At 38.5% G+C, this 27,127-nt stretch overlaps 4 protein-coding genes, 1 long non-coding RNA gene and 1 other non-coding gene across 10 annotated transcripts; 3 read left to right on the forward strand and 3 right to left on the reverse strand.

The window, feature by feature from the left end:
• The first annotated feature begins 4,399 nt into the window (after nucleotides 1–4,399).
• On the forward strand, nucleotides 4,400–5,271 carry LOC116915762 (centromere protein X). The gene is made up of 3 exons (XM_032920887.2): nucleotides 4,400–4,654; nucleotides 4,723–4,917; nucleotides 4,983–5,271. Exons 1-3 carry the CDS (start codon nucleotides 4,598–4,600, stop codon nucleotides 4,998–5,000), a joined length of 270 nt encoding a protein of 89 aa, XP_032776778.1. The 5' UTR covers nucleotides 4,400–4,597; the 3' UTR covers nucleotides 5,001–5,271.
• On the reverse strand, nucleotides 4,957–6,159 carry LOC116915761 (DNA-directed RNA polymerase III subunit RPC7-like). 3 transcript variants are annotated; one of them, XM_045169024.1, is made up of 5 exons: nucleotides 6,018–6,159; nucleotides 5,787–5,936; nucleotides 5,539–5,683; nucleotides 5,279–5,472; nucleotides 4,957–5,203 (listed from the first exon to the last, which is right to left on the reverse strand). In XM_045169024.1, exons 2-5 carry the CDS (start codon nucleotides 5,908–5,910, stop codon nucleotides 5,016–5,018), a joined length of 651 nt encoding a protein of 216 aa, XP_045024959.1. In that variant the 5' UTR covers nucleotides 5,911–5,936; nucleotides 6,018–6,159; the 3' UTR covers nucleotides 4,957–5,015. The 3 variants fall into 3 exon arrangements, with proteins under 3 accessions (XP_045024959.1, XP_045024957.1, XP_045024958.1); XM_045169022.1 differs by having other exon boundaries at nucleotides 5,539–5,710; XM_045169023.1 differs by having other exon boundaries at nucleotides 5,539–5,710; nucleotides 5,787–5,955; nucleotides 6,018–6,143.
• Nucleotides 6,160–13,171: 7,012 nt separating this feature from the next.
• Nucleotides 13,172–22,213, forward strand: LOC116917717 (leucine-rich repeats and immunoglobulin-like domains protein 3). Its single transcript, XM_032923310.2, has 13 exons — nucleotides 13,172–13,689; nucleotides 13,830–13,901; nucleotides 15,863–15,934; nucleotides 16,972–17,043; nucleotides 17,128–17,265; nucleotides 17,998–18,141; nucleotides 18,276–18,419; nucleotides 18,515–18,658; nucleotides 19,290–19,433; nucleotides 19,501–19,892; nucleotides 19,956–20,273; nucleotides 20,336–20,617; nucleotides 20,685–22,213. The coding sequence occupies exons 1-13, from the start codon at nucleotides 13,481–13,483 to the stop codon at nucleotides 21,737–21,739; spliced, it is 3,186 nt and encodes a 1,061-aa protein (XP_032779201.1). The 5' UTR covers nucleotides 13,172–13,480; the 3' UTR covers nucleotides 21,740–22,213.
• LOC116918086 lies at nucleotides 18,947–19,084 on the reverse strand. The gene has a single exon (XR_004391398.1). It is a non-coding gene; the product is annotated as a U11 spliceosomal RNA (small nuclear RNA).
• On the reverse strand, nucleotides 22,103–26,690 carry LOC116917718 (CLK4-associating serine/arginine rich protein). 3 transcript variants are annotated; one of them, XM_032923312.2, is made up of 15 exons: nucleotides 26,468–26,690; nucleotides 26,344–26,398; nucleotides 26,168–26,265; nucleotides 25,852–26,042; nucleotides 24,626–24,862; nucleotides 24,381–24,556; nucleotides 24,217–24,302; nucleotides 23,542–24,096; nucleotides 23,180–23,470; nucleotides 23,066–23,120; nucleotides 22,800–22,860; nucleotides 22,675–22,729; nucleotides 22,561–22,611; nucleotides 22,373–22,493; nucleotides 22,103–22,311 (listed from the first exon to the last, which is right to left on the reverse strand). In XM_032923312.2, the coding sequence occupies exons 1-14, from the start codon at nucleotides 26,509–26,511 to the stop codon at nucleotides 22,397–22,399; spliced, it is 2,052 nt and encodes a 683-aa protein (XP_032779203.1). In that variant the 5' UTR covers nucleotides 26,512–26,690; the 3' UTR covers nucleotides 22,103–22,311; nucleotides 22,373–22,396. The 3 variants fall into 3 exon arrangements, 2 of the variants coding, with proteins under 2 accessions (XP_032779203.1, XP_032779202.1); XM_032923311.2 differs by having other exon boundaries at nucleotides 22,103–22,318; nucleotides 26,468–26,689; XR_004391247.2 differs by lacking the exon at nucleotides 22,103–22,311 and having other exon boundaries at nucleotides 22,402–22,493; nucleotides 23,062–23,120.
• LOC116917719 lies at nucleotides 24,902–25,878 on the forward strand. Its single transcript, XR_004391248.2, has 2 exons — nucleotides 24,902–25,498; nucleotides 25,569–25,878. It is a non-coding gene; the product is annotated as an uncharacterized LOC116917719 (long non-coding RNA).
• Nucleotides 26,691–27,127: the final 437 nt, after the last annotated feature.

A 27,127-nucleotide genomic window follows, 5' to 3' on the forward strand; every position in this document is an offset into this window, starting at 1 on the left:
TAAAATTTTGATTTTAATTAAATGCCTTCAAAATCACGTGGTTCACCGAATCAAAAATCACAAATCAAATTCAATTTAACCTATTTGATTCTACAATCAAATTCAAAAATCAAAATCAAAATCAGAATGCAAAATCAAAATCAAACACAAATTTATATTGCGCTCTACCCCACCCGTTGAACGAAGAGGTACACCAATTGGATTTTTCGGGGCGGGTCGGGTCCGTTACCCCGATTAGAGCCAATCCGGGCCGATTCTTACTAAACAATGATTTTCTTTTTCGAAAACCAATTGTTTAAATTGATTCGAATCAATTTTTTTTAAATTGAAAAATCAAGATCAAAAATCGCTTTTCAAAAATATATTCAAATCAAAAATCAAAAATCAAAAATGATTGAAAATTGCTTTAAATCAGTCTTGCCGTTTGATCAAAAAATTTGATTTGATAGAAAATCAAATCATTTGGAAATGACTTAAGCGCACGATCAAATCGTTTAGGAATGATTTTGAATACGAATCAGTAAAATTTTTAATCGACGAATAACGAATAAATATTCGATTTTTTGCGTTATTGTATTCGAAATTTTATTCGTAAGTTTAATTCGATAGAACAGTGAGCACTTCACACCGATTATCTATATCCATCACCAGATATCTCTGTTCGGTTATTAAATGATCGGCGAAATTATTTGATCGGAAATCAAATTTTTTTTATTTGATTGTGCGCTCAAATCGTTTTGATATTATTTTATTTCCGATCAAAATTCATATTTATGTCATGCTGCCGTTTCATTTGTAGTTTTCGGGCGTTTACTAAAACTTGGGGGTCGGGGCTCGGGGGTCAGGGGACTAAAACTCGGGGAACTGACTCGGGGGTCGCCATTTTCCCCGAGCTTTAGTGTGTTCAAACAGGGTGACGGGTAAACAAAAACAGACTAAAACTCGGGCAATGCACTCGGGGTTTTCGTCTGCTATGTTTTTCGTCGAGTCGAAATCGATTATTATGATGAAAATCGGGGAGTTCGCCCCGGTTTCCCCGATAAAAACCCGACCCAAATTCGTAGTTTAAATTCAGGCGCCATTTTTGCAAATGGCGTCGGGGAAAGTGGGTTAAGCTCGATTTTCGCCCCGCCCCGCCCTGGCTGACGAAATGGAACCCCGATTCAGCCCTGATTTCCTTTTCCCGGGGCGGGGCAGGGTGGTTAACCCGATTATGGCTAATCGGGGCCGATCCCTAGTGTTCCCTCGCCTCGTAGTGTTCCTCGCAAGAGGGTACCCCTTTTCTGTAAGGGAAAAAAGCCCTAGTAGAGCAACCAGGGGTCTATGACTTTGGAAATTTTAATCGAAAATTTATTCGTTTTCGAATACTATTCGTATTCGCGAATAAAACGTCCTTTTATTCGTTATTCGTTATTTGTATTCGTTTGTACTGCTTATTCGTATTCGTTTACAAAACGAATCAAGTTTTTTCTTATCCGACAGAACACTGGATCAGTGTTCTGCCGAATAAGGAAAAAATTTATTTGAATATGAATACGAATAAAATGAAAATTGAATCGAATAAAGAATAAGAATAAAGAATAAAAATAAAAAATGAAGAATAAAGAATAAAGAATAAAAATAAAATTTATTTTTATTCGTATTTCGAATAAATTTTCGAATAAATTTTCGAATAAAATAAATTCTAATGATTTTCTTAATAGAGCAGTAAAACATCCTGCGTTGCGCGTTTTCCACAAATGCGAAAATCTCATTTGCGTCCAAGTTTTGTTCTGCTGCAGCTTTTATGGAGAAACCATCTTCTTCACGTTAAAAATTAAGTTTTCATAACTATAATTTAGATTTTCCCCTTTTTTCCTAGCAGTGGGTACCCTATTCATCTTTTCATTTCCCAATATTTTTTCTAGCTCCAGTTCTATCTACTTTATTTTTATTTTATTTTTGTTTGTAAGTTGCTCGTCTCTTTTAGCCGAAGAATTTCGTTTGCTGCCAGAAATTCGTCTGCTACAAGGGGATGAACAACAAACCATTCACAAACAATAGCTAATTAAAAATAAACCAGATAGAATTAGGACTAGAAAAAAATTTGGAAATGAAAAAATGAATAGGGTACCCTCTGCTAGGAAAGGGGGAAAAGGGGGAAAATCTTAATTATATTTATTAAAACTTATTTTTTTAACACGAAGAAGTTGGTTTCTCCATAAGACGCGTGCAGCCGCAGCACCAACTTGGACACAAATGAGATTTTCGCATTTGTGGAGAACGTGCAACGTAGGATGTTTTACTGCTCTATTTAAGGATGATGTTTCGATTTTTGAATCATAAAATTAAAAACAATTAATAGTAAATAATTAAGCAAGTGATTTCTTTATTTTGGTGACACAGCCAGTCCAATCAAATCAAACAAAAAAAACTTCAAAATCAACGGAATCCAGATTCATGGAACAGTAGAAAGCTAGTAGCAGACAATTATTGGCCTCATGACATTTTCAATGGCTAAACGGAAAAAATAACTCCAAACAAAAGAGCAACGGCTAGCGGAAACAAAGATTTTTAAACTTAGAGGAACTTTATTTTTTATTCGATTTTTCCATTTAAATTTTGGATAATCGAATAAAAAATAAACATAAAATAAAGGTAAAAAATATTCGAGAATAAAGAATAAGAATAAATCGAATAAAAATTTATTCGAAATAAAGAATAAGATTTTATTCGTATTCTTATTCAGAATACGTTTTTTATTCGAAAGAGCTTTATTCGGCAGAACACTGCACTGGATGTACAAAAACAATAATTACAATCTAAATTTTTAAACGTTTTTCAGGACACGCTGACAGTACACGATTTACCATTCCTTATCTGTCGTTTGCTGTTGTTAACTTATTATATCGTGGAAAACGACGTTTAAGCCCCTCCTTTTTAGGGTCGGAGAAGGCCATTCCAAGATCGTTTTCCACGATATACCGGTACACGGTACGCCGTACTGTACAGTATGTTCCAAAAAGCCACAGCACAATTGCATCGAGTTTTAGGCCAAATTGAAGAACGTGGTAAAATGTGGAAAAACCATGTAAGAAATTGCCATGGAAACGAGACAATATTAGTGAGCTCGCATTCTTACATCAGTGTGTGCTGGGAATAGAGCAGTAAAACATCCTGCGTTGCGCGTTTTCCACAAATGCACCAAATCACATTTGGGTCCAAGTTGGTCTGCTGCGGCTGCAACGTCTTATGGAGAAACCATCTTCTTCGCGTTAAAAATTAAGTTTTCATAACTATAATTTAGATTTCCCTCTTTTCTTCCTAGCAGTGGGTACCCTATTCATTATTTCATTTCCCTTTTTTTTCTAGCCCCAGTTCTATCTAGTTTATTTTTATTTTATTATTGTTTGTAAGTGGCTCGTCTCTATTAGCCGAAAAATTTCGTTTGCTGCCAGAAATTCGTCTGCTACAAGGGGATGAGCAACAAACCATTCACAAACAATAGTTAAATAAAAATAAACCAGATAGAACTGGGGCTAGAAAAAAAATTGGGAAATGTAAGGAATAGGGTACCCACTGCTAGGAAGAAAAGGGGGAAAATCTTAACTATAGTTTTGAAAACTTATTTTTTAACGTGAAGAAGTGGGTTTCTCCATGAGACTCTGCAGCAGCAGCAGACCAACTTCGACACAAACGAGATTTTCGCATTTGTGGAGAACGTGCAACCAAGGATGTTTTACTACTCTATACTTGCCGTTAGGCATAGCCAAGAATTTTACAAAGTTTTATGATTTTTTACTCTACTGGTCTACGCGAGACAGACTAAAGAAATGGAAGTTTCGTTTCTATGGCAATCAAACATTTGTTGTAGGCGGATTTGTTTAACCAACAAAAACAAAAGAATAGTTTAATTATATCATTATTAAATTATAATAATATAATATAAATCACAATTTATTAAAAAATAACAATTGGAATTAATTAATATATTAAATATATTAATTATAGTAGCGACTTATTAAGTAATATTTTAATAAAAACATTTCAAAACAAAAGAATGCCTAATAATTTACTATTATAATAAATAAATCTAATATTCATAAATAGAAATTAATACGTATATTATTTTATTTCGGTTAAAATTTTCTTATAAATAGTAATTTAAATTATGTTATTATAATTTAATAATGATATAATAAAAGTATTCTTTTGTTTTGGGAGTTGAGCAAATCCGCCTAAAATAAATGTCTGGTTGCGTAGACCAGTAGAGTAAAAAAAATTTTAAAACTTTGTAAAATTCTTTGCTATGCCTAACGATTCCCAGCACACACTGATGTAAGGATGCGAGCTCACTGATGGGTGTCTCGTTTCCATGGCAATTTCTTACATGGTTTTTCCACATTTTACCATTTGTTTCAATTTGGCCTAAAACTCGATGCAATTGTGCTATTTGACAATAGGGGGCATTTTTATTTGAAAAGGGTGGTCGGATTTTTTTGGAACATACTGTAGACGATTATCGGGCCCCACCCAAACGTTTGCAGTTTACCCGGTCCGCAATACCAATCCGCACTTTTCACTGGTCCGTCTGTTGTTAAAATTTAAATAGAATAAGATGGACAATTACTTGCAACTATTTGAAAGAAAGAAATCGTCAACTAAGTTTAAAGAGGTACTTTCATCTTCTTCATAGAATACTTTGATTCTATTTCTGTGAAACTTGTGTCTGTTTTCTCACAGGGGCTGATTCATGAAATTATTAAATTGTACACTGCAGACCAAAAAGTAAGAATTGGGGGCGAAGTCATCACTGCTGTCAATGAAATTGCACTAAGATTTGTTGACGAAATTCTTTGGCGTACCATAAACCAAGCTCATAATGAAGGAGTAAAAGATGTCAACTTGGACCACATTGAAAAAATCATTCCTCAGCTTGTAAGGACATTTTTGTAAACATTCACACCAAAGAGAAAATTAACAAAACAATACTTTTATTCCAGTTGCTTGATTTTGCATAAAAATCACTCAAAATTCTAGAACTGAGCTTCACCTTCATCAAGGTTGTCATCCTCATCTAGATAACCTTCACCATTATCAAAATAATTACTGGCATAATCTGTCCCTTCATCCATTTCTTCATCAATCTCTTCCTCTACATCATCTTCAACTTCAACTTTCTCGTCATCACTTTTTTCCTTTTCATCTTCGTCTTCCTTTCCGTCTATTAAGCACAATAGATGAACAATTGCAAATTCCCAATTTTTAAATAAAGTTTGAATTTTCAAACCACTCATACCTTCACTTTCAACTATTTCTTTCTTCTCCAGTTTGGCAAATATTTTATCAGGATCTTCAGTTTTTTTCTTTTTACCACTCTTTACAGTTTTCAATTTTGTTATAGTTAACTTCTTTGTCATAGATTTCTTTAGCTCAGTTGGCATTCGATTCCAGAGAACAGGTAATTCCTTTTCATAAGATGGGCTGTGGATTCTGCCAACAAGGGTTAAGTAATGAGTTCCTCAACCACCTTTTTACACTTTTTTCCTGTTTTGTTACTTGTCAGAGTATTGCTGAATTTCTTTAATCTCTATTGCTGTATTCAGGTGGAATGATGAGTTTCTCATTCTTGTGTTCAAGTCTTTTTGAGTTACAAGTATGTATTCATACTCGACATCTTTAATTAGTGGAAGGGGCCTGTTTTCTAGGTCATAAATGAACAATATACATACTTTAGCAGAATCAGATAATTTTAAACTATATATATATATTAAATATTGGTTTATTAAGTGGGGGTTGGCTCATACCTAGAGTGGGGAAAAGTGGAGGGGGCTGGGTGACGGATACAGGCACTGCTTCGCCTCTGCCGAATCCCAGCTGTTCGATGTTAAAAGACACGTTTTGCCCTCGGCCTCTTCCTCTTCCAGCCATGAGGCGTTCTTGTTTTCTGTGTTTTTCTGTACAAATAGTATGAGACTATTGAACTTACAGTTGAGTCAATCATTCAACACACACTGCTTTATTTCCCAAAAACAAACCTTGTTTTTGTTTTAAATGGTAGTTACTTCTAAGTCCTCTGCTGCAATTCGCAGCGGAAAACTCCCTTTCAACAATTTCCTACTCGCGGAAAACAACGGTCTTGTGCACGGACTACTATAACTTTAAGGACGGGATTCTTCGACAATTCGTATGTCGGCCATGTTATTTTTTTAAATATTTTTTTTTAAATTTAATTTTAAAAAATAATTATTGACTTACCAAATGTCCCTATATTGAAAATTAACCCTTAACGAGATATTAATTTATTTTCTTTCAGAAAATTGGGGCGGGCCGCCGGTGCCATCTGGGAGCCAAAAATCCTAACTCATTGCTTGTTTTCTTTCTACAATTTCAAGTTCAGTTGTCAATCAGCAAGATCATGCTTTTTTAGTTGATAGATGGCACCCGAAAATTTCGAGTTCAGTTGTCAATCAGCAAGAACTTGCGATTTTTGGTTGACAGTAGCGATCGGCCCCGATTAGCCATAATCGGGTTAACCGCCCCGTCCCGGGAAAAGGCAATCGGGGCTGAATCGGGGTGCCACTTCGTCAGCCGGGGCAGGGTGGGGCAAAAATCGAGGTTAACCCGCTTGCCCCGATGCCATTTGCAAAAATGGCGCCTGAATTCAAACTATGAATTTGGGTCGGGTTTTTATCGGGACAACCGGGGTGGATCGATTTTCATCATAATAATCGATTTCGACTCGATCGATTATGGTTTTACGTCGATCGATTGATTGCAATCGGGGTTGCATCCCCGATTAGGCACCCCGATTGAGATCGGGGTTCAAAAATTTTCACCTTGAACCCCGAATTTCGAAACCCGATTGGCAAAATGCGCCCCAATTAGGGTCGGGGCCGATCCCTAGTTAATAGATAGCAACGGCGGCCCGCCCTTTTTCCCCTCCTTCCACAATTAAAATCGAAATATTTTCTTAAATTATACGTTTCATAAAGAAAAAAATTATGTAGTTAGAATCGCCTTTTCAAGCTGCATTTTATGATATATTTTTTATTATTTTCGAGAAAAGAGCCCAGCCGACAAGTAACACGGCGAGATAGGGAAAGAATCCCGTCCTTAAGTTATAGTAGTCCATGTCTTGTGATGGCAAAGCCAAGGCCTACTTAATGGTTAAGGCTTGTAAACTTGAATACCTCCTATGGCGGGTAGACGCAAGGCCTACTTAATGGTTGAGGCCTATAAACTCGAATACCTCCTTTGGCGATGATCCGTTACCTGGCAACAACCAAACAGAAGAAAAAAAAGGGTTACGACTACGCTATCTGGCGCTTGCTACTGCTACTGCTTCGAAAACTAAATACAAGGTTAAGTAATAACAGGATTCTCATGTATTTTTTAAATTTTATTATGTATTTGTTATGTGTATTTATTATGTATTTTAGAATCCCTAACTTTTAGTTAAAGAATTCCAGCAAGTGTAAAAAATCGCCTCATTGAGAAAGATTTTGGTCCATTTAGTAAATTCTCATAATTTCATCTTCCCGTTAGTACGAAATTTTCAACATGGTCTCCGCGAGTCAACTCGACAGTTCGGGTAGTGAGCGGAGAATCCTATCAGCCATTGTGATGGCTCTCTTCCTCTCCCTACCCTCAATCCTCCATCCTTTTCTCCTTCCCGCTACCATATTTTTCTCGTGTCTTGTGTAGGGATCGGCCCCGATTACGCGAGAACCAGCTTATTACCGGAAGATACTGGCGCTAAGCTGAAAAAGGCACATTTTACGTGTGTCGCGCCAGTACCTTCCGGTAGTTAGTTGGGTATCAGGTAATCGGGACCGATCCCTAGTCTTGTGTGCATCTGTTGGGTTGCCATCTTTATTTGTTTTTGTTGTATGTTATTTACTTACGATAATTGTTTAATTTTTGTTTTTATTAATTTGTGTAATACAATGCTTTTAATCTTTATATAATTTTTCATTTTTAGAATGTTATTTAACTAAGCAACGGCACGCTTTCATTAAAAATTAGTGTTAATTGTGAATTGTCACCCATGGGCATTTGGCTAGTATAACTGGTTCCAATACCCGATTACATTACTTTGAAACCTGTCTACCCCATTTCATGTAATATATTGTATTTTTATTTGTTTTCTTCACTTGCTCACCCTTTTGGAGGTTAGGTTTAGGCCAGGCCGTATCTTTTACACTGGATATTTTGAACCGAATGGAACCGCTTGAAAACTATCTACCCGAGTAATAACCGATCGGCCATTTTCCAGGTAGGTAGGTCGGGTCGGTTTAACGTGTCACGGGAAATCCCCTTGCCTCAGTGGTACACAAAATTAGAATAGCCTCTATCGATAGAAATATAAGGACGAATTAAACAAATTTTACATAAATGGATAATTCATGATGAGAGCTATCCATTTCTGTAAATATTATCGCTTGAAAAATAACTACTTGAGTAGTAAACCGATTGAATATTTTTTGTCTAGGTCGGGCGGGTTGGTGTGGTTTGACGGATCTCAGGGAACTTTCCAGGAATACGTGAAATTAGAATAATTAGAAATTTTTATTATCAGTTTGTGTGCTAGAAAAGTAAATCCCTCAGGGATCATATCATCCATCCCAAAGGGCTCCTTTTTTCCCGATTTTTTGGGACTAAAATCATAATGACGGTGCAATTTAAGGGAATTTTTTATTTATGTTTTAAATTCACCCAATTTTGAAAAATTGCGCCATTTGCGGCATTGCCTAGTTTTCAAAATCATGTTTTGTATTGTATGACTCGACCAGTGAGGCAGTGGCTGTGACTGTGAGTGGGAGAGAGCGGGAGACAGACTCGGTCAATTAGACGTTTTTGGTACTGGCTGACACCGTATACGTGGGGTTCGGCCCCGATCAGTGACCGGGTGACCTTGACCAGCTAACAACGGAAGGGTACTGGCACAAAAGATAAAAAACGCTGAAAAATAGAAATTTTTTTGTCGCGCCAGTATATTCCGTTGTTAGCTGGTCAAGTTCACCCCGATCACTGATCGAGGCCGAGCCCTACGTTTAAGGTATGTTTCTGCTTTGAAATAAAAATCAAATAGAATTAGGCAACGCCGCAAACGGCGCAATTTTTCAAAATAGGGTGAATTTAAACACCCTAACATGTGCCAAATTTTGGCCTCTTATGCATACCACTGTTCACCATAAGTCATATCTAGCAAAAATTCGACTTACAATGCACTGACATTTTGACAGGTCATGTACTATACATATGCATGTATAATGCATATGCCGACATGCTCCATGTTTCAATGTATCAACTCATTTATAATTGATTAAATCAAATCGATTGTTACAGTTCAATAGAGGACACAATTTTCTATAATACTCATATTTTTTAAAAAATACATGCATATCAAGAAATGATATAATTGATGAATACCAAGCCCGCAACTATTGTGGATTTGACGCAAAAAAAAATTTTATTTTCTATTTCCTAAACTATTTGCGATAAAGTTATAACACTTTGCACAAATGTGCGCACGATAAACATCTTTGACCACGAATTATTTCAAAAAAATCTCTTGCACACAATTCTTTCAAATTAAGAATTGCATACTTGCCCTCCTGCCAACGCCCTCCTGCCAACTAGCCCAACTCTCCCCTATTACTGGGAGATGGGGATTACCCGAGACCCGTTAAACCGCACTGACCTACCCAAAAAATCGTGAATTGGTTTACTACTCAAGTAACTACTCTTTGAGTGATCATTTTACAAAAATGGACAGATTTTATCAATAGCTATTCATTTATTTAAATTTAAAACTTATAGTTTACCTAAAAGTAAAAAAAAGGTGTTTTGCCCCATCACCCCTGTAGACGACCGACCTGCTAGACTATCGAACCCAACGGGGAATCCTGGAACCACTTAGTAAACACCCGCCGTTTTCCCATACAGAGAGTGATACGGCGATCGTGTACCTTGCTATTATATCGTGATTGTACCTTGGGAAATTAAGCAGCTTTAATAATAATAATAATAATTACGCTTCTTTCTAACGAAAAACGAAAGCCATTTTTTTTACATACAAGGCCTTTTTGCGTAAACTAAAAATTAAAAGGGATTTTTTTTTTTTTTCGGAAAAACTGTGTACCGACATAATCGAAATAATTAGAAAAAGAGGGGGAGTTGGATAGAGTGGTCGTAAATAATGGGTTATAACTCCAAATAAGAGGGATATCTAGTAGGCCTACTTGCAAATGCAAGTGTCTTTAACACACAAAATCCATCAAATTAAATACAATGCCCATGAAAAACTCCACCCAGAGCTATGTATAATTCGATCTTTATAATTATTTATTCTTTAAAATTTCCCATCTGCTTAAAGTTGAAGTTTGTTGAATCAACCATACCATCAAATTTATTTATTACGGGCTATTCAAATGCAGCAACTATTTTTATCAAAAAGTGAATTTAGTTAGTCTGTGGCACATCATTTCAAAGCATTCAAATTAAAACTAAAGGTGACCTTCCGCTATCTCTGTATCTGGTGGTTAGGTACACCGGGCGCACAGGTGCAAATGAGGCATATCCAGCAATCCACAGGAGGGCGAGGTCATAAGGGAATCACACAAAAAGAGACTCAATTTTTTGTTTTTTTTCTCTCTATCGGACCCTTCTTTTGAAAAAAATTTCGGCTCGACAAAACGAAAAATTCAAAAAGTTGAGAAAGGCATACTTCATTTAAAAGAATGATGAAATGGTGTGAATACATTTACACCTGTTTCGGTGAGGTAAAGGACTCTTTCGCCTCTTTGATTTTAATTTTTTTTTAAGAAAAGAAAAAAAAGGACGTGAAGGCAACCACAAGGCAGACTTGGCAATGAGCTGTCGATTTTTAATTCAACTGAACCAAATCAGTCATATCTTTGGCGAAACGTCGAGTTCCTCATTGAAACGTGAAAACAGATTTGGTGCATTCAATCGTGTATTTTTATTTCTATTTTCACCTTGTAACGAAAGAAAGGAACTGCTTGGATCTACTATTCAAAATTCATTTTTTTTTTTTAAAGAGGAGTTGAGCGCAATGAAAACGATTGAATACAACGACTCAGCAGGTCTCTTTTTATTCTGAATGCAATAACTTGAAATACCACTGGTAAATTTCCTGCCTTTATTCGGTAGATAGCTTCATATACCTGGTCGCAGGTGGATAAAAATGTCTGCGCATGCAAGTCAATTTTTTTAGGACTCCATCTTTTATCCTTCACTTGAAACTTTCTTTGTCCTTTTATGTTAAACCGTTTATTTTCTTCCTTCCATTTCTTCATTTTTCTTATGTATCGGCCCGCTTTAGTGAATCAGTTCAATAGCAGGGACACCTGGCTAGTTCATCTCAGCTGGACATCAATGATTTATGCAGAGAGTTTCCATGACCAGTTATAGCCATTCGAAACGAATGGTATAGTTTGTTTCTATCTATTTCCAGTAGAAGGGGAGTTGTCTCCTTCACCTAAATTTCTGCAATTCAGGATGATTTTTTCCATTTCCCAATATTTCTGTGGTTGAAAAGAAAGGCACTACATAGTACATACAATTACGCTTATGTAAAAATTTCGCACAGTCTTACTTTAACTTCGTCTGATGAAAATCAGTGTAAATCGTTTGCATTTATGGCTTGGGGCCATCAGGCGCAAAACAAACGGCTTCGAAGAAATACACACAAAATTATAAAACACCAATTTTCCGAAATACATATGCCTAAAATCACACTGTTAATTTTTGTTAGCGGTCTTCGTATCCAAAAATAGTTTTAAAGTGATGGACAAGGGAAGTACGGTTTAACCGAGGAAAACTGACGGTGCGTTGTCGAGGGCAAAAATCGTCGGTTTTTTTCCCCAACGATTATCAATACGTTTCTTAGCCGAAAATCATAGTAGAATAGCACCGAAATTGAATAATACCGTAATTGGTATTGGAACCTATAAACGCACCCATACCCTGAATGGATTTTTAAATAAATTTAAAAAGAAAAATTGTTAAGGAAACAACTGTATTTATTATTCGCGATTATTCGATAACAGTCAATAAGAAAACGATCGTCAGAATCACGACAAGTGTAGCACTAGTCCAGCATCATAACAAGTGAAACTGAGAAATGCACAACAAGAAAATTAAAAAATAAGATAAAAACACGGAAATTTCTTGGTTTGTCCCAGAGATGAAGGGGAGATGGGCAAGACAATAGGGAGAAAAATTTAAAGAACATCGACGCCATCTAGCGTCTGAGAGAAGCAGTACGTGGACCGATTGCATGTTTTTGATTTTGTTTACTCGCGTTATTGAAGATTTATTCATTAACTAAATTTAATCCTATCACTGATCAAGTATGAAAAAATTGACAAAGGGCGCCCAAGTTACGCTTCTGAGATTACAAAAAGGGGTGGGGAATGTTAAAAAAATTGTCTCCCAGTCGTAGGATGGCGCTAATGTCAGTCAAAAAGTGTCAAAAACTGCCCACGTTTTTTAGCATGGGGTTACCCATCTCCCCTTCTTCTCTGGTTTGTCCCAATAAAACATGATCAAACGGTATGTTGAGAAAACGAACAATAGTTTTCGAAGGGTAGGTTAAAAATTCGGTATGACACTGCGTCATCTGTCTGGGTCCAACAAAGGAATACTTATTTAAATTTGCTCTATCGAACACAGCGAAAAGTTGATACATGCTACTCCTGTTCCGCTTCCATATCATCTGCATGCAGAGCGCTAATAAACTTAGAAAGGGAATTAAAATGTGATAATTTTAAAATATCAATCGAGAAATAAACTTGTTTAACACGAAGTACTTTTACGATGCAAGCTTTCTAAGTATTTATATTTAATGTTCTGTAGTGCATGGTATGGTGGTTACATGGTATACTGGTGCATGGTGTTTAGTGTGTGGTAGCTAGTGCATGTTAAACAGCTCTCAAAATCGGAAGAAAATACGGTGACGCCGTAGCGACCACTTTCAACGTTCCCTTTAGTTCGCTTGGCCGAATCCCTATGCCGTGGCTCCACCATTCATCTCTTCCACCATAGGATAGCCGTGCAATTAATATTTCATTTTCAGCGGCAAAATAAGGAACTAATATTTTCCCGCCAGATGGCGACCACAGCAGTAAAAAATAAAAATAAAAGACACATTTACGGCCTTCACTTTCGTAGGGAGTTGTGATCAAGATGGACGCTCGTAGTCTATAGTGTTAGACGTCAGAAAGAAAGCTCAACAGTTTACATTGATATTTCGTTTGTGAAACATAAACATACCAACTGGAATAGCATTCTGCGTTAAACAGTTCCATGTTTACTGAGACGATGGATTTTCAGTGTATTGAGTGACATTCGAGGATTATTTGTGTTACCAACGTGCATCCCTTATTCACACTTCCTTTCTCGTCATCTTTCAATATTCGAACAAAAACCACTGCTTTCTCAAAGGAGGAGCACAAAAATAAAAGCTGTGAAAATGGCCTTGTGGCCGAAAGTTCGATTTGGTTTCGGAGATTTTAGTGTTTGGTGCCTCACGTTAGTGTGTCTTCCATTGTTTGCCACTCTCTCGTTGTCTCAATCTAGTGTCTGCCCAGTCACTTGTTCATGCCTTGGTACCCTGGTTGACTGTAGCAAACAGGGGCTTACCCAAGTGCCCAAAGATTTACCTCTATGGACTGAAGTCTTGTAAGTGCATTTTAACTATCCCAGTTTATTAAAAAGCAAAGTCACAAGTGGACTAGTTTCCAGAATGAGCTCTTACTATGGTTTTACCATGGCCAATTCTTGTACTGCTTTTTATGATAATCATTTTTTTCCTTTGCTAGGGAACTGCAAGAAAACCTCATTAATACATTCAGCTCTTACCAGTTTAGTCATCTCAAGAATCTGCAACATTTGTAAGTATTCCACAACCATATGGACATGAGACTGAAAAGCAAACTTTCACAATTTTAAATTAGAAAAATGATGTTATTCTTCCTGGGAATTCATAACATTTTAGTCAGTGTCGTTATTGATAGAAGCGAACCGAGATATCTCGAGGTTTTTGTGTATTCCGACGAAGCATTCGTTACAGATGTTTCTACTATAGTATAAATAGTGAAATGTTGAATGTTTTTTTATTTTTTTTATTTTTATTTTTACCTTAGAAGCAAACTGAAAAGCAAAGAAAAAGCTATAAGAAAGTTTTGTGAGGGTTTAAAGGTGCTCCCCCGTGGTGTCCACGTCCAAGAGCCCGCACCTTTCGAGGGTTTCAAAGAAGAAGGGGAGTCTTTTTCGTGGTGGCCTCGTCGTCTTTTTTAGAGAACTTGGCGCTTTCTTGAAGGTTTTTCTTTTCTTTTCCCATCCTCCTGTTTGGAACGCTCATACTTAAAGTACAAAAGAGAGCTTTCGGGGTTTTTTCCCCTCAAGAGGGAAGAAGTAGAATTGGGTTGAGCCCACCCCACCGCTACACATTGCTATAGAACTTTGAGATGTATAGACCCTCAACATAAGGTGTCGGACGCTTATAAGTTTTACCCCCTCCTCTTATTTCTCCCCCCATGTCTATAGTGATGGGTATACAGGCATTCCAACACCTTCCCCCTCGCCTGTCATACTCTTTTTCTCGGTTTTCCCATTTTGGGAGGAAAATTCTGGTGGATGTGTGCAACGAAATGACTTTTTCAGAGGGAGGAATACGATTTCTTATGGAGGCCATAGAAAAATTCAGTCAGCCCTAGTTTCGCCTACATGCTCAATATTTGTCCTATTTGGTTTTTACAGAAATATAAACTCTCTTCTTTAATTGATCACCAAATTTGCCGTATGAAAATAAGAAAAAAAGAGCTTCTTTGTCCTAACTCAAAGACTTGGCTGGATTGTAGGATCCACTCCATAAAAAGTCCTGGGTTTGGCTAAAACAGACAGCCCACCCGTCGCAACAAAATCAAATTCCCGTTTCCGCTGTATCTACAGACAGAAGGAAATATCCCTAATTAACATCCTTTTTTCACACTTAATGCTGAGAGCCCTCCGTCTTAATCCATCATGTAGGCTTTCTTGGCCCTAGACCTTAGTCGTTAGATGGCCGTATTTGGAAACGCTCTTTGTGCACGTTTCGGTCGGGCATTTTGGCATTGGCATCTACCACGTTCGTTTTATGATTTGTAGTTTTCCATCTTCCCTAGCCCATGAGAGTATGCATTGTAAAAAAAAAAAAAAAAAAAATGCTATCTTCGTTTCCCCCTCACCCCCACACCATTCTTGGAAAACGCTGAAAAGGTGTGCGTTTCGCTGAAGCTATTGAGTGATATAGGCCGTATAGTGTTCACAGCTGCACTTCACAAAAGAAATCAACAGAAAAGAAGGCTTCGACTTTAGCGTCCACTACGCCCAAGCTATATTCAGTACCTTCCAGTCCTTTTTTTTCCTTTTTCCCTTCTTCTTTATCAATTCTTGCGCTAAAAATGAAAGGTTTCTTTATTCTACTGCATTCAATTTCAAAAATGTGAAGAGAAGCCCCTGTACGAGAAAAACAAAAAGAATTGCCAGCCAATTCAATCCAGTCAAGTTATATTTTACGAAAGGCAATAATGTGGAATTACTGCTGAAAGCAAAATTGGCATATTCTAATTACGCCTAGATCTCTCCTACTTGATTGCGCACAAGTTCAAGATAAATAATGAATCTAGTAGAAATGCTTGTTTGTGACAGAGGGTTTTTTAAGACTTAACGCAATTTTGTTTCTCTAGAAATTGATTTAAAACGTTTTATTGTGTTTTGTGAACAGGGAGATTCAAAATTTAGTACCTGTTTGGATACATAACTTACGGCATTTTTGTATATATATATTTTTTTAATTCCTTTACTTCAATAGAGATCTCAGCAACAACAGAGTAAAATTCGTCGTACCCGGCTCCCTGGCAAACTTAATCCACTTAAATGAAGTGTAAGTATATATTCTTTGACTCGCTAATAGGTCCGTCAGCTCAAGTTAATGGCATTAGTTTGGCACTTAGAATGCTGTTGCCCGTTTGTTATAAACTCCCCGTTGTAAGAAATCGTGTGTGTTTAAATGATTGATCTTTTGGTATGAACATGTTGACAGGACGTTTTGGCCAGTGATCCATTTAGAGATGATTGTCGTTTCATTTTTGTAACAATGATAAAAAACTGTCATGCGGCTGTATGAAATGCTCCGTTTTGTCATCTGTGCGCAACGCCATTTGACGGCTTAACATTAATTAGGTCCGCATTAAGTGCATGTTGCCTTATTGAGTAAGCCCGTGAGGTTGTCACGGGAACGGTTTATAGCGTCTCAAAATCAGTAGAAGAATTGCAATAGAAGACACAGGAAATATTGTTAACCCATTCTCTGCCATGTGCACTGCCTGTATTCCACGCGTATTTAATCCTGTGTGCACCACCGGTGGTTCACAGCTCTCCAACCGCAGAGTGCTGCGTGCTTCAACAGTGGCCAATAGAGATTTTTACTCCGAATGCGTAATTACGAGCCTGACTTAACATTTACGAATTGTTTTGTGTGGTATTGTTGGGCATCATGTCTCTTCACGGCATGCTTTTTATCAGTGCGCATATACAAAAAAAAATATCATTCTAATTTCCTTTTGGAACACAGCGAAAGTACTTGTATTTTCTCATGGCACTGCCCGCAAGTTTTGCTTGGGGGAAAAAATGGTATGTTAGCGAAAGGGTTGAAAACGAGAGTCAAATGGCAATCCATAGTTCATCGCATTACCGTATCCTCTGTAGCAAACTCATATAGGAAATGAAGTGACAGTTCGAAATCCCCCATTCAGAATCTGTAATTGTGAGGACTTGAGTGCATCCATTTTGGTTTTGTCAGTAGTGCTTTAAAAAACTAGTACGAGTTAACCAGCTATTTAAAAAGAAAAACCTCTTAAATATCTTTGTTTTATTTATTCTATTATTCTTTCCTTTCTACCTGAAATGTACAAACAACAGAAAATTGAACCATAACCAGATGGTGGAAATCCCTGACCTTGGACCCCTCGTCAATCTGTCGTCATTAAATCTGTAAGTTGTGTTCTGCAATCGTATCGTTCACACACGTGTCTCCAAAAGGAAACGGTCGATTAACTACTCATTTATCCTATCCAGGGCTCACAACGAAATCTTGTCAATGAACAGCACGTGGTTAGCGCAAACCAAGTCTATTAAAAACTTAGACCTCAGCCACAACAAGCTCTCCGAGCTTCCTGCCGGAATATTCGCCAATGGTAGCCGCCTCCAGATCTTGTAAGTTCACAACGTTTGATTTCACTGCGTGTAATGGATCCACTCACTAATGCTGACAGCTTTGTTTCGATGGACAAAGTAAATTGAACCCATCAAGACCGTTTCAAATGATTCAAATAGTGTGTGGGCAATATTTTTTTTTGTAATTGGAGACATTGTTTTTCAAATACTGTAACTACCCCGGCTATCGTGGGAGTGACACATAACAGCGATTTATCTGTACTGAACGAACATTAAGGATCACATACGATATCAGTAAAAAAATGAGGATAAGCGCGAAATGGATGCAAGGACGAATCAAATATCAAAACTCTACGACGCGCTTGATTATATTTTGTTAAATAAATGTATAAAAAGGTTTACGACCTAGTTACCATGTATGTGGGTAGGACAGCCAGTCACTTTTGAGGGCTTTCATTTTGTCTAGAAGATTACGAAAGTTATGCCCTTTTTTTAATATACTTTGCACGGCTCCTTAAGGAGCTAAAGTTGAATCCAAAAAAATCGGAATGGGGACCAAAGAAACTGATCCTTGGTCAGGAAGGGAAACTAATAAAAAAAAACTAATAATGGGATGGAATCTAAAAAGTATTGAACCTATTTTTACACGTTCCACAGTTTCATAGTTTCTTAACTAAAAAAATTTTATTGGACGTTGGATCACGAAAATAGGTTACGTTTAGGTCGGAACTTAATCAATATGAAATTTTAATGCTCCTTCGTCTTTTCCAGGAATTTAAGCAACAACAGACTACAACACATGGATAAAGGTTGCTTTTACAACCTGACGGCGCTCGTTGACTTGAAATTAGGACGCAACAGGATTACATCTCTTCCTAAAGAACTCTTTAAGAGACTTTCGGCCCTTAAAGTTCTGTAAGTTTAACAAACAAGCCATTGATTGACGTGGAAGTCAATAAGGAATGGAAACGTCGAACGAAAAGTCTTATTACTACTAATTTACTATGACTAGTCTAACGTCTCCGTTCTTTTGGTCTCGTTTGTGACAGGGAACTGAATCGGAATCGTCTAACAAAGATAGAAGGATTGACATTCGATGGCCTCCTGTCGTTGACCGCCCTTCGCCTTCGTCGAAATGAAATCAGCCAACTCTTCGACGGCGCGTTTTTTGGGCTATCTTCGATCCAACAATTGTAATTTCCCATCTTTTTCGCAAAAGCGCAATTCTGTTCTTAGATAAAAAGAAAACATTAATGAACTGTTGACTAACTATTTCTTTATTTCGAAGGCAACTTGACTTCAATAATATCACGACCGTCACCAAAGCTTGGTTGTACGGCCTAAACTCAATGCAGCAGCTGAGCTTGAGTAACAACCATATCTCAACTATTGACAAGGACGCATGGGAGTTTTGCCAACAAATGTGGGACTTGTAAGTTGCACAACAATTATCTTATGTTTTTCCCATGTTGAATGATCCCGTGAAATTTTACCTCGATTTTAAGAACTTTACATCAAAAATGCGCCATACAAGTCTTTCATACGAGTATTTCATATAAGCAATCGTGGTGATAATCGTTATCAATTGAACGTGAGTGTAGTAATGTAGGACAGTATTTTGCTGAGTTATTTATTTGTAAAATGATTGCGGGATTGCGACTGATAGTTAGGAGTTTAAAATTACATAGCAGATAAATACAGATTTCTTGTTGCTTATTGAGGGGACGCCGATGCATCATCAACTGTCCCAGGTCCAAATATTACGTGCTGGGTATGTCTTGATGTCCATACCCCACCCACCATCCCTTTAGGGGAATTTCAATGAGTGTACCATTAGGGATAGGTAAGCACCCTTTTTTGAATGCGTGGGGAAGAGGCACGCTATACATAGTGCGTGCCGCTGAAAACTACGATGGTGTTTCACTGAACGGATTTATAGCATTTCAACATCAAAAGCAATAGATAGTCCCCTTAAATGTTTAACTAATCTTTTCTTTGCAGTGTTCTCTGTAATGTTCATTTTTCCGTTTTATAATTGTAAGCTTATTTTTGTATTTTTTTAGGGATTTGTCGCACAATGATCTGGTTTCTGTTGAGAAGTCTTCCTTGACCAAACTGTCAAAGCTGCGGCAACTGAACGTAGATCACAACAAGATCTCATATGTTGAGGAAGGAGCATTTGCTAATCTACCATCGCTGCAAATACTGTACGATAACGTTTTTTCTTAATCTTGTAATCCTGCAAAATGGTTATCTTTTATTTTATGTTTGCAGAGAACTGAATTATAATGAAATTTCATGGACCATCGAAGACACGAATGGGACATTTACTGAGCTGAGCCAAGTAACAAAACTGGGTCTGGCTGCCAATCGCATCAAATCTGTGGCTCGCAAAGCTTTTACTGGAATGCAAGGACTAAAGATTCTCGATCTGCAAAATAACGCAATTGCAACCATTCAAGACGGGGCCTTCTCTGAGCTGTCAGCGCTTCAGGAGTTGCGACTTAATAGCAGCAGCCTTTTATGTGATTGTCAACTGAAATGGCTCCCACCTTGGCTGGATGCGAATGGCGCACTAGCCGCAACAGTAGATCTTAAGTGTGGACATCCTGAACCACTGGTCGGTTCAGTTGTTCAAAATGTATCCATTCATAATTTTACGTGTGGTAAGTTAACGAGTTTAACAGTTTTATCAAGCAATGTTGAGCTAACTGTCAGTTTTTTAAAAGATGATTTTCCCAAACCGTTCATCACCGAAGAACCCATGACCAAAGTTGCTCTGAAAGAAGAAAATGTTACTTTGACATGCAAGGCTGAATCGACATCGGCGGCATCCCCTATGAATGCTATCTGGAAGAAAGATAATCTGGTTTTCAGGGGCAGTCAAGTGGTGACATTCGCCCGTTCGCCGGACGGACGTACCAATCTTATGACGTCGGAGCTTCTACTTCAAAATATTACCGACGAAGACGCTGGGCGTTATCAATGCATTGTGTCAAATGATTTCGGATCGACCTACTCTTCCCGGGCTAAGATAACCGTTCATGGTAATTCACTGCGTAACATGTTCTAAGGCAAACTTCTGATGTATCTTGTATCATATTTCTAGTTTTTCCAACCTTTACAAAAACACCGGTTGATATCCGAGTGAAAGCAGGGAATACTGCTCGGTTAGAATGCCATGCAGAGGGGTCTCCGCCACCTGAGATAGCTTGGAAAAAGGATGGAGGCGATGACTTTCCCGCTGCACGTGAGCGACGCATGCATGTCATGTCAAATGATGACGTGTTTTTCATCGTTAACGTCAAGGCAGCTGACATGGGTGTTTACTCTTGCACCGCTCAAAACGTGGCTGGTGTCATCGTGGCAAATGCGACGCTCACTGTTCTTGGTAATTGTTGCCACCACCCATAATTTTTGTAACAATTTATTTTACTATTTTTATTATTCGATTACAGAAACCCCATCGTTTGTTAAACAAATGGAAGACAGAGAAATCGTATCTGGCGAAACTACAGTGTTGGAGTGTATGGCGGCTGGTTCTCCCAAACCTCGATTGAACTGGACTAAAGATGGTGGGCCATTAGTTGCCACCGAGAGGCATTTTTTCACAGCCGATAGCCAACTCTTGATAATCGTTCACACAAGGGCAACGGATGCAGGTCGATATGAGTGTGAAATGTCAAACCCTCTTGGGGTCGAAAGAGACTCTAGCATGTTGACGGTTATTCCAACGTTATTGGCGTCGGGAGAAAGAGAAGACGAATCGGCCACTATTGGAATCATAATTATTGCTGTTGTTTGCTGTGTCGTGGGCACATCGATCGTATGGGTCATCATCATCCATCAGACGCGTAAGAGAGCGCAAATCAATGCCCTCTCGTCTCCGTCCTCTACATTACCAACCCAACCGCTCCATGCGACGCCAAGCGTGCCGTTCCCCGGAGTCGAATTCATGGCTGCGGAGAGTGATGACCCGGATCTTAATATCGATATAGACAGTATTCCAACGGCAATCTTATATCCCCCGGATTTGGAAATCCTAGCATTCAAAGGAAATGTTGGATCCACCGGACAGCTTTACACTTATCTTGCCGATAATAATTCTGATTCGGAAAATTCGAGCGGCAAAGACAGCGGTAATGGCGATTCCGGTAGACGGAGCAACAGCAACGAGGATGTGACTGCGCTCAACGATAATGCCGTCAATCACAGTTTGCGCAGTTTAAACACTGCCATTACCGAGGCTTCCAGTAGCACGGTATCCTCTCGTTTGCCCTGTAGATCCAATCGTCCACGCCACAACTATTCCAACGCTAACTGTACACGAACACTCAGCACCTTTGTGCCTCAACCAAGAGTGAACATCCACTTTACCGAGCCCGAGCATTCGAACCGACCACCTCATGCACGAGGACGAATGTCACTTTATGAAGACCGATGTGCGCGGAATTCGCATCACTCGATGGGATCCCCGGTTGCCAATTACAGTCTGGCACGGCATGAAGTTTAAAATGTCTGTAATTAATATCTCCCTTAATTCAGGTGTCACCCCCCCCCCTCCCCTAAATCTGTGAATAATTTGTGGCCTTGTTCAAGTGGGCGTTGGTGCATATTTAAAGTTTTATGCAAAAATGTACCGATCAACCTAGTCGCGTTACAACCTTCATCGTATAAGATTGTATAAAAAAGAACTTTTTGTGCTTCAAACAGTCCTGCAATGTAGCCTTGGAAAGTTATCGTTAAGAATACTGCAGTATATGTTGCTGCTGTGGAAATATATTGTTCGTGAAATCTTGTTCGGAAAAGCTTTTAACTGTCCCGCCTTTTGCGTTGATTTCAACAGGCACCTAAGTATATCTGATGTGGCTGTATCTGAAATTTAACCATTGTATTTTATGTGATGAATCATGCTCGCACGTTGAATTTTGTGAATTACGTTGTCCATAAATTTGCCTTTAATGATCGAATAGACTTTATACCAGAGTGTCTAGGTTAATTTTTTGAAGGTCCCATTAGGTGCCTTGTCCGATTATTGCGTATGACACACAAGATTAATTATGGATGTATTTGTCCAACGTTGGTCTGCATCCTAACGACAAATACAGTTATCACAAGTTGTCGAGAAAAACTAAATAACTAGTACCGCTCAGGATAGAAGTGTTATCATTTACGATGGCGTACGAGATGGTGAGCGTGACTGTGAACGAGAAGACGGGCTAGAAGAACCAGATTCTCCTTTTGCAGCATGGCGACGCATACGCTCCCTATTTAGTTAAGAAAAGAAACATTAAGAATTTCGTAAGAAATTGTTTTGTTTTATATTGTACGTACTTGCGACGTAGTCTAAGTGCCAATTCGCGCATTTCTTCCTCTCGGTTCACCCTTGTTGTTTTACGTTAATTGTTTTAATGGGATTTGCAAAAGTCGTTAACGATATAATCTAACCTTTCTTGTTCGACTTTTTGCAGCTTCTCCTTTTCTGCACGTTTATCCGCCTTGTCTGCAACAATAACATGAACAACCGATTAAGTCACGAAGCATGCATTTTATGATCGGCCATAACAACGTACATTGTTTGTTGAGAGCTGCTTGCATCTTGCGCTTTAAGCGTTCTTGTGGCGTCAACGTATTCTGGCAAAGAAAAATAATCATAAATCTATTATAAACTTGATTCGAATAGTTCAACACTTAAAAATATAACTAAGTAGTACCGACGGGCAAGGTTTTCGTTTTACAGAACTAAATTTATGCAACTGCCATGACAAACGACACACATACGGCACGAAAACTGCCTAGCAATAAACTGTGACACTGCAAATATGAATATCTTACTGACTTTGGTTGCACCAGTGCTTGTACCACTAGAACCTGTCACGGTTGAAACAGAAGGCCTGCAAAAGAAACTTCAGATAGAACAAATTCTCTTAAACGAATAGAATGGACGAGATACTTAGGCGTTGAATACGAAGACGCTGAAATCTTGGATGATGGCGTCAACTCTGTATCCGATAGGGACAAATCAGAGTCACTTTTTTGTCGCCCATAATAACGCCGAAATGGAGGGGCAGGAGGTGGATTAGGTATCTCGGGTGGACTAATTTGGCGTATTTCTCGAGTCGGCAGGGCGGACGATAGAGACGGTTGGATGGGTGAAGTAGATCGGACTGAAGGAGGCGACGATGAGGACCGCGAAGATGATGACCTCGAGGAAGATGACGGTGATTTTCTACGACTGCGCTCTCTAAAAATATTTAGAATTATTACTGGTTTCAGCAAAATGGTTCGCTGTGATTTCGTAAAAAATTCCCATACCGCGAAAATGAGCGCTTTCTTTGGCGTCTGCTACTTCGAGGAGAATAAGACCGAGAGCGTGATCTTGAATAACGCGAACGACGGCGAGACCTTGATCGCGAACGAGTGCGACGATGACGTGGTGAACGTGATCTTCGGTGAGAGCGAGATCCAGAGCGCTCGTTTTTGTAGCTATATTCAGTTTTTTTCTCTTTCTTTGTTCTCGAACTGTGCGATACAGGAGATCTAGCGCGACGGCCTACCGATCTCGAGCGGGAACGTCGTCTTTCTTGTACTTTCCATTCATCACGGCCGCTACTTGAAGGACGTCCAGCTCTGTCTCGAGCCGAGGTAGCTGTGGAACCTAATGATCGTCTGCTACTTGATAAATCTTTGTCGCGGGTTTTGTTTCCAGGCCGAGAATTAATCGTTTTTCCTCCAGGATCCGAATCTTCGTCACCAAATGATGTTATGAATTTGATTCCGCCTTCGAATGGCGAAGGCGACCTTGACTTTGACACCGATTTAGAGCGGCGAAACTGCCCATCATAAGTTGGGCTTGCTCGAGTAGCGTAACTAAGGGTCCCAACAAATAAAACCATAAAGTACTATATGAACTTCAACATGCAAGAAGATAAACAGAATTATTCGAGTTGAAAAATTGGATCTCGAAATATTGTATGATGAGGTGTTCACCTTGGTGGACTAAGACACCGATTCATTAGCAAAGCTTGCAGTTTTTGTTCTCTGAATGCCCGCCGCTCTTTCCTAGCTTTTCTTCCCTAGAATTCGAGTTAAAAGACAAGTGATTACGAGAAATTATGGCTAGAAAGTACATCTAAGAAACTGCGCAATATTACGGAATACATCGCTCTTTCCTGTTCTTCCTCCTTGGCAATTCTTAATGACTCTTGTTCGTCCAAGTCACGAGTGAGTAGTGACATGAAGTCCTGCCGGCCTAGTCCATAATGAAGCGCACATTTGTTGACTTCGTGCATTTGCTCAGTGGTCAGTTTGTCCACGGCAATAGACAAATCTATGGTGTAATCAACAGCAAACACTCATTTTAGTTGGCTTTTAATTTTATTTTTATTTTTTGCCTTACCTAAATCGACGTCACTATCAGATTCATCTTCTTCGATTGCTTCCGGAGGAACCAAAGGAATATTATGTGAGGTTGACGCTGCAGCGGCCGATAATGATGGCGAAGAATCATCATAAACAAAACCTATAGCAGCTTTCTTTGGAGCTAGCATTTTTTTCTTTTCTTCTTCGCCTAATTTTTGAACTGGTCCAAATTGCTCTTCAAGCAATATTTGATGTAGAAACTTTTCCTCTGAAACTAGTACATATAACACAAGAAGTGTTTACTAAAAAGAAAGCATAGAAAACAAAAGTAAGAATGCCTCGGGTTCCTGCAAAGATTTTGTTTACACATGCCCTGTCTAGGTCGATTGGTCAACACCCATCGTTACTATTTCGTCCCAATTGGCAAGGCTAAAGGAGAAAAGGCTTTTTGTCAGAAACAGAGATACCATTGCATGCAATCGTCTCCAAGAAAGCGAGCTACGCGGTTTAAGCTCGGGCGGCCTTGTATTGTGAAAACGCCATCTGCCTCGTTAGTCAGAGAGAGCGAGATTTGATTCTCAAAGAAGGGACGGGACTAAGGGACACCAAAAACGTTTTCCAACGTACGCTTTACCGTTCAAAACTTTCTAAAGAGGATACCTATCTATTTTTCCCGTCAATCTAAGTTCTGGAGGCATAGATGCATCATCTGTTCTCCGGTAATGCAGTCAAATTTCAAAAGTGCTAACAGTCACAATCGTTGGGGAAAACCGAACAAGTAGTATTTAAAAAAAAATCTAAAAATTTTAATCTGTCTATCGATGTGCTTGATGAAACTTTGTTATTGTGCTACAACTACAATTATTGCTACTCGATGGAGATAAGAAAAGCTCTTCGCTTCAGAAGAATGGTAACTTTTTGTGACGCTTCTCTTCTTTACAAAAAATATATGATTTAGCATTTTTCCTTTGTCTCTTCAGGGTAGACTGTTGTCAAAATTTATCTTGCTACTATTACTCCTTGCAATGAGTCTCACTGAAGGAGCACCTATTGCCAGTCACTACAACAAGGAATCATTTGCAGAAGATAGGACTTCCTACATCCATAGCTTTATGAGGAAAATGCATAAACTATTGGCCCTAATACAGTTCACTCTACAAAACAATCTTGGCATGTCATGAATGACAAAAGTAAATTATTGTTGTTTAAATCAATGAGTGATCTAGCGTCCTACCATACTGAATAAGTTTTCCAAATGTTTACCTCCAATAAATTCATTTTGCACAAGAATTCTATATCTCTCATAGCTTGCTTGTCTTTCCTCCCACACTTCTTCACTGGGACCAAGATCTGTGTCGCTGTCATCTCTTTTTGGGCGACAAGGGATAAAATCCAGATGTGCTCTAACATCAAACCGGTCAATCAATATATCTGGCTGCCCTTGCCAAGGCATCCTATGAAAGGGTTATGTAAAAAAGAATTACTTCATAGAACTAAAGAATTTATGGTAAAATGAGCAAGATATAAGAATTTCACTGTCAAAACAAAACTATGTTTAAGCTCTATCATGTACACATACATAGTAGCAGGGCTGTCTGCGATAGCTGCAATGCTAGGGTCAACATGGATTTTCATAGGCCGGCCATGAACTTGAAGGAACTGAGCTGGATCTCCTTTCTGAAAATGTGTTGATTGTCAATTATGTTTATTGGGCAGCAAACAGTTAATCAAAAGTTAAATTTTAAGTTAACTAACAGTTTTTTCGTAATATTCTCGACGCCTTTCTGCCCTTCTTCGGTGATCTACCATCCTAGGGAAAAAAATTTGAGTTCAAAATTAGAAAGCCAAAGTTGTATGCCATTGCCTTTTTTAAACATACATGGACTTCAAGAGACGCTCCTGCTTTCTCGCTTCGTGCCACATGTTGATCTATGGTAACTGTTCTTTCTCACTATTGTTATGAACTTCCAAAACTATGTTTTATGGGACGCACATCAATACAATAGCGACGATAGAGTTTGTATATAACCTTTCCGTCAAATCAAAAATCGTCAAACCCCAGCAGACTAATCATTCCTTAAGTTTTCTCTCAGGCAATACGAGATGCAATGGCCATCGAGCGGATGAGGTAAGTACTATAACCGACGGGTACTAAAAGCCCAAAAGCCCAAAAAAAAAAAAAAAAAAAAAACTAAAATCACATGCATGCAAAAACCTGGCCTTAAACTTCAAAAAAAAAATCTGAACTTTCCCTTCTACCGTGGAGACAGACCTACTTTCCAACAGACCGGCGTTTTACATTAACAGCTGTGCGAAAAAAGAAAAGAGGGGCCACTCTCATATTCAAAAATGAATTTTAACTTTTTTATTGTGTTGAGCAGAGAGTACTAGTGTTTATTTCGACATCGTTTTCTTTTGATATAAACTTACAAGTTAACCGTACATCACGTAACTTTCACATTTCTCAACTGTACGGGAGGAAGAAGCTGACGACTCCCCCTTGGGTAATAAAGAAAAATTATCCGTTAATTTATGGAAA

The sequence above is a fragment of the Daphnia magna genome, linkage group LG2, assembly GCF_020631705.1.
Source record: "Daphnia magna isolate NIES linkage group LG2, ASM2063170v1.1, whole genome shotgun sequence".
Lineage (NCBI taxonomy): Eukaryota > Metazoa > Arthropoda > Branchiopoda > Diplostraca > Daphniidae > Daphnia > Daphnia magna.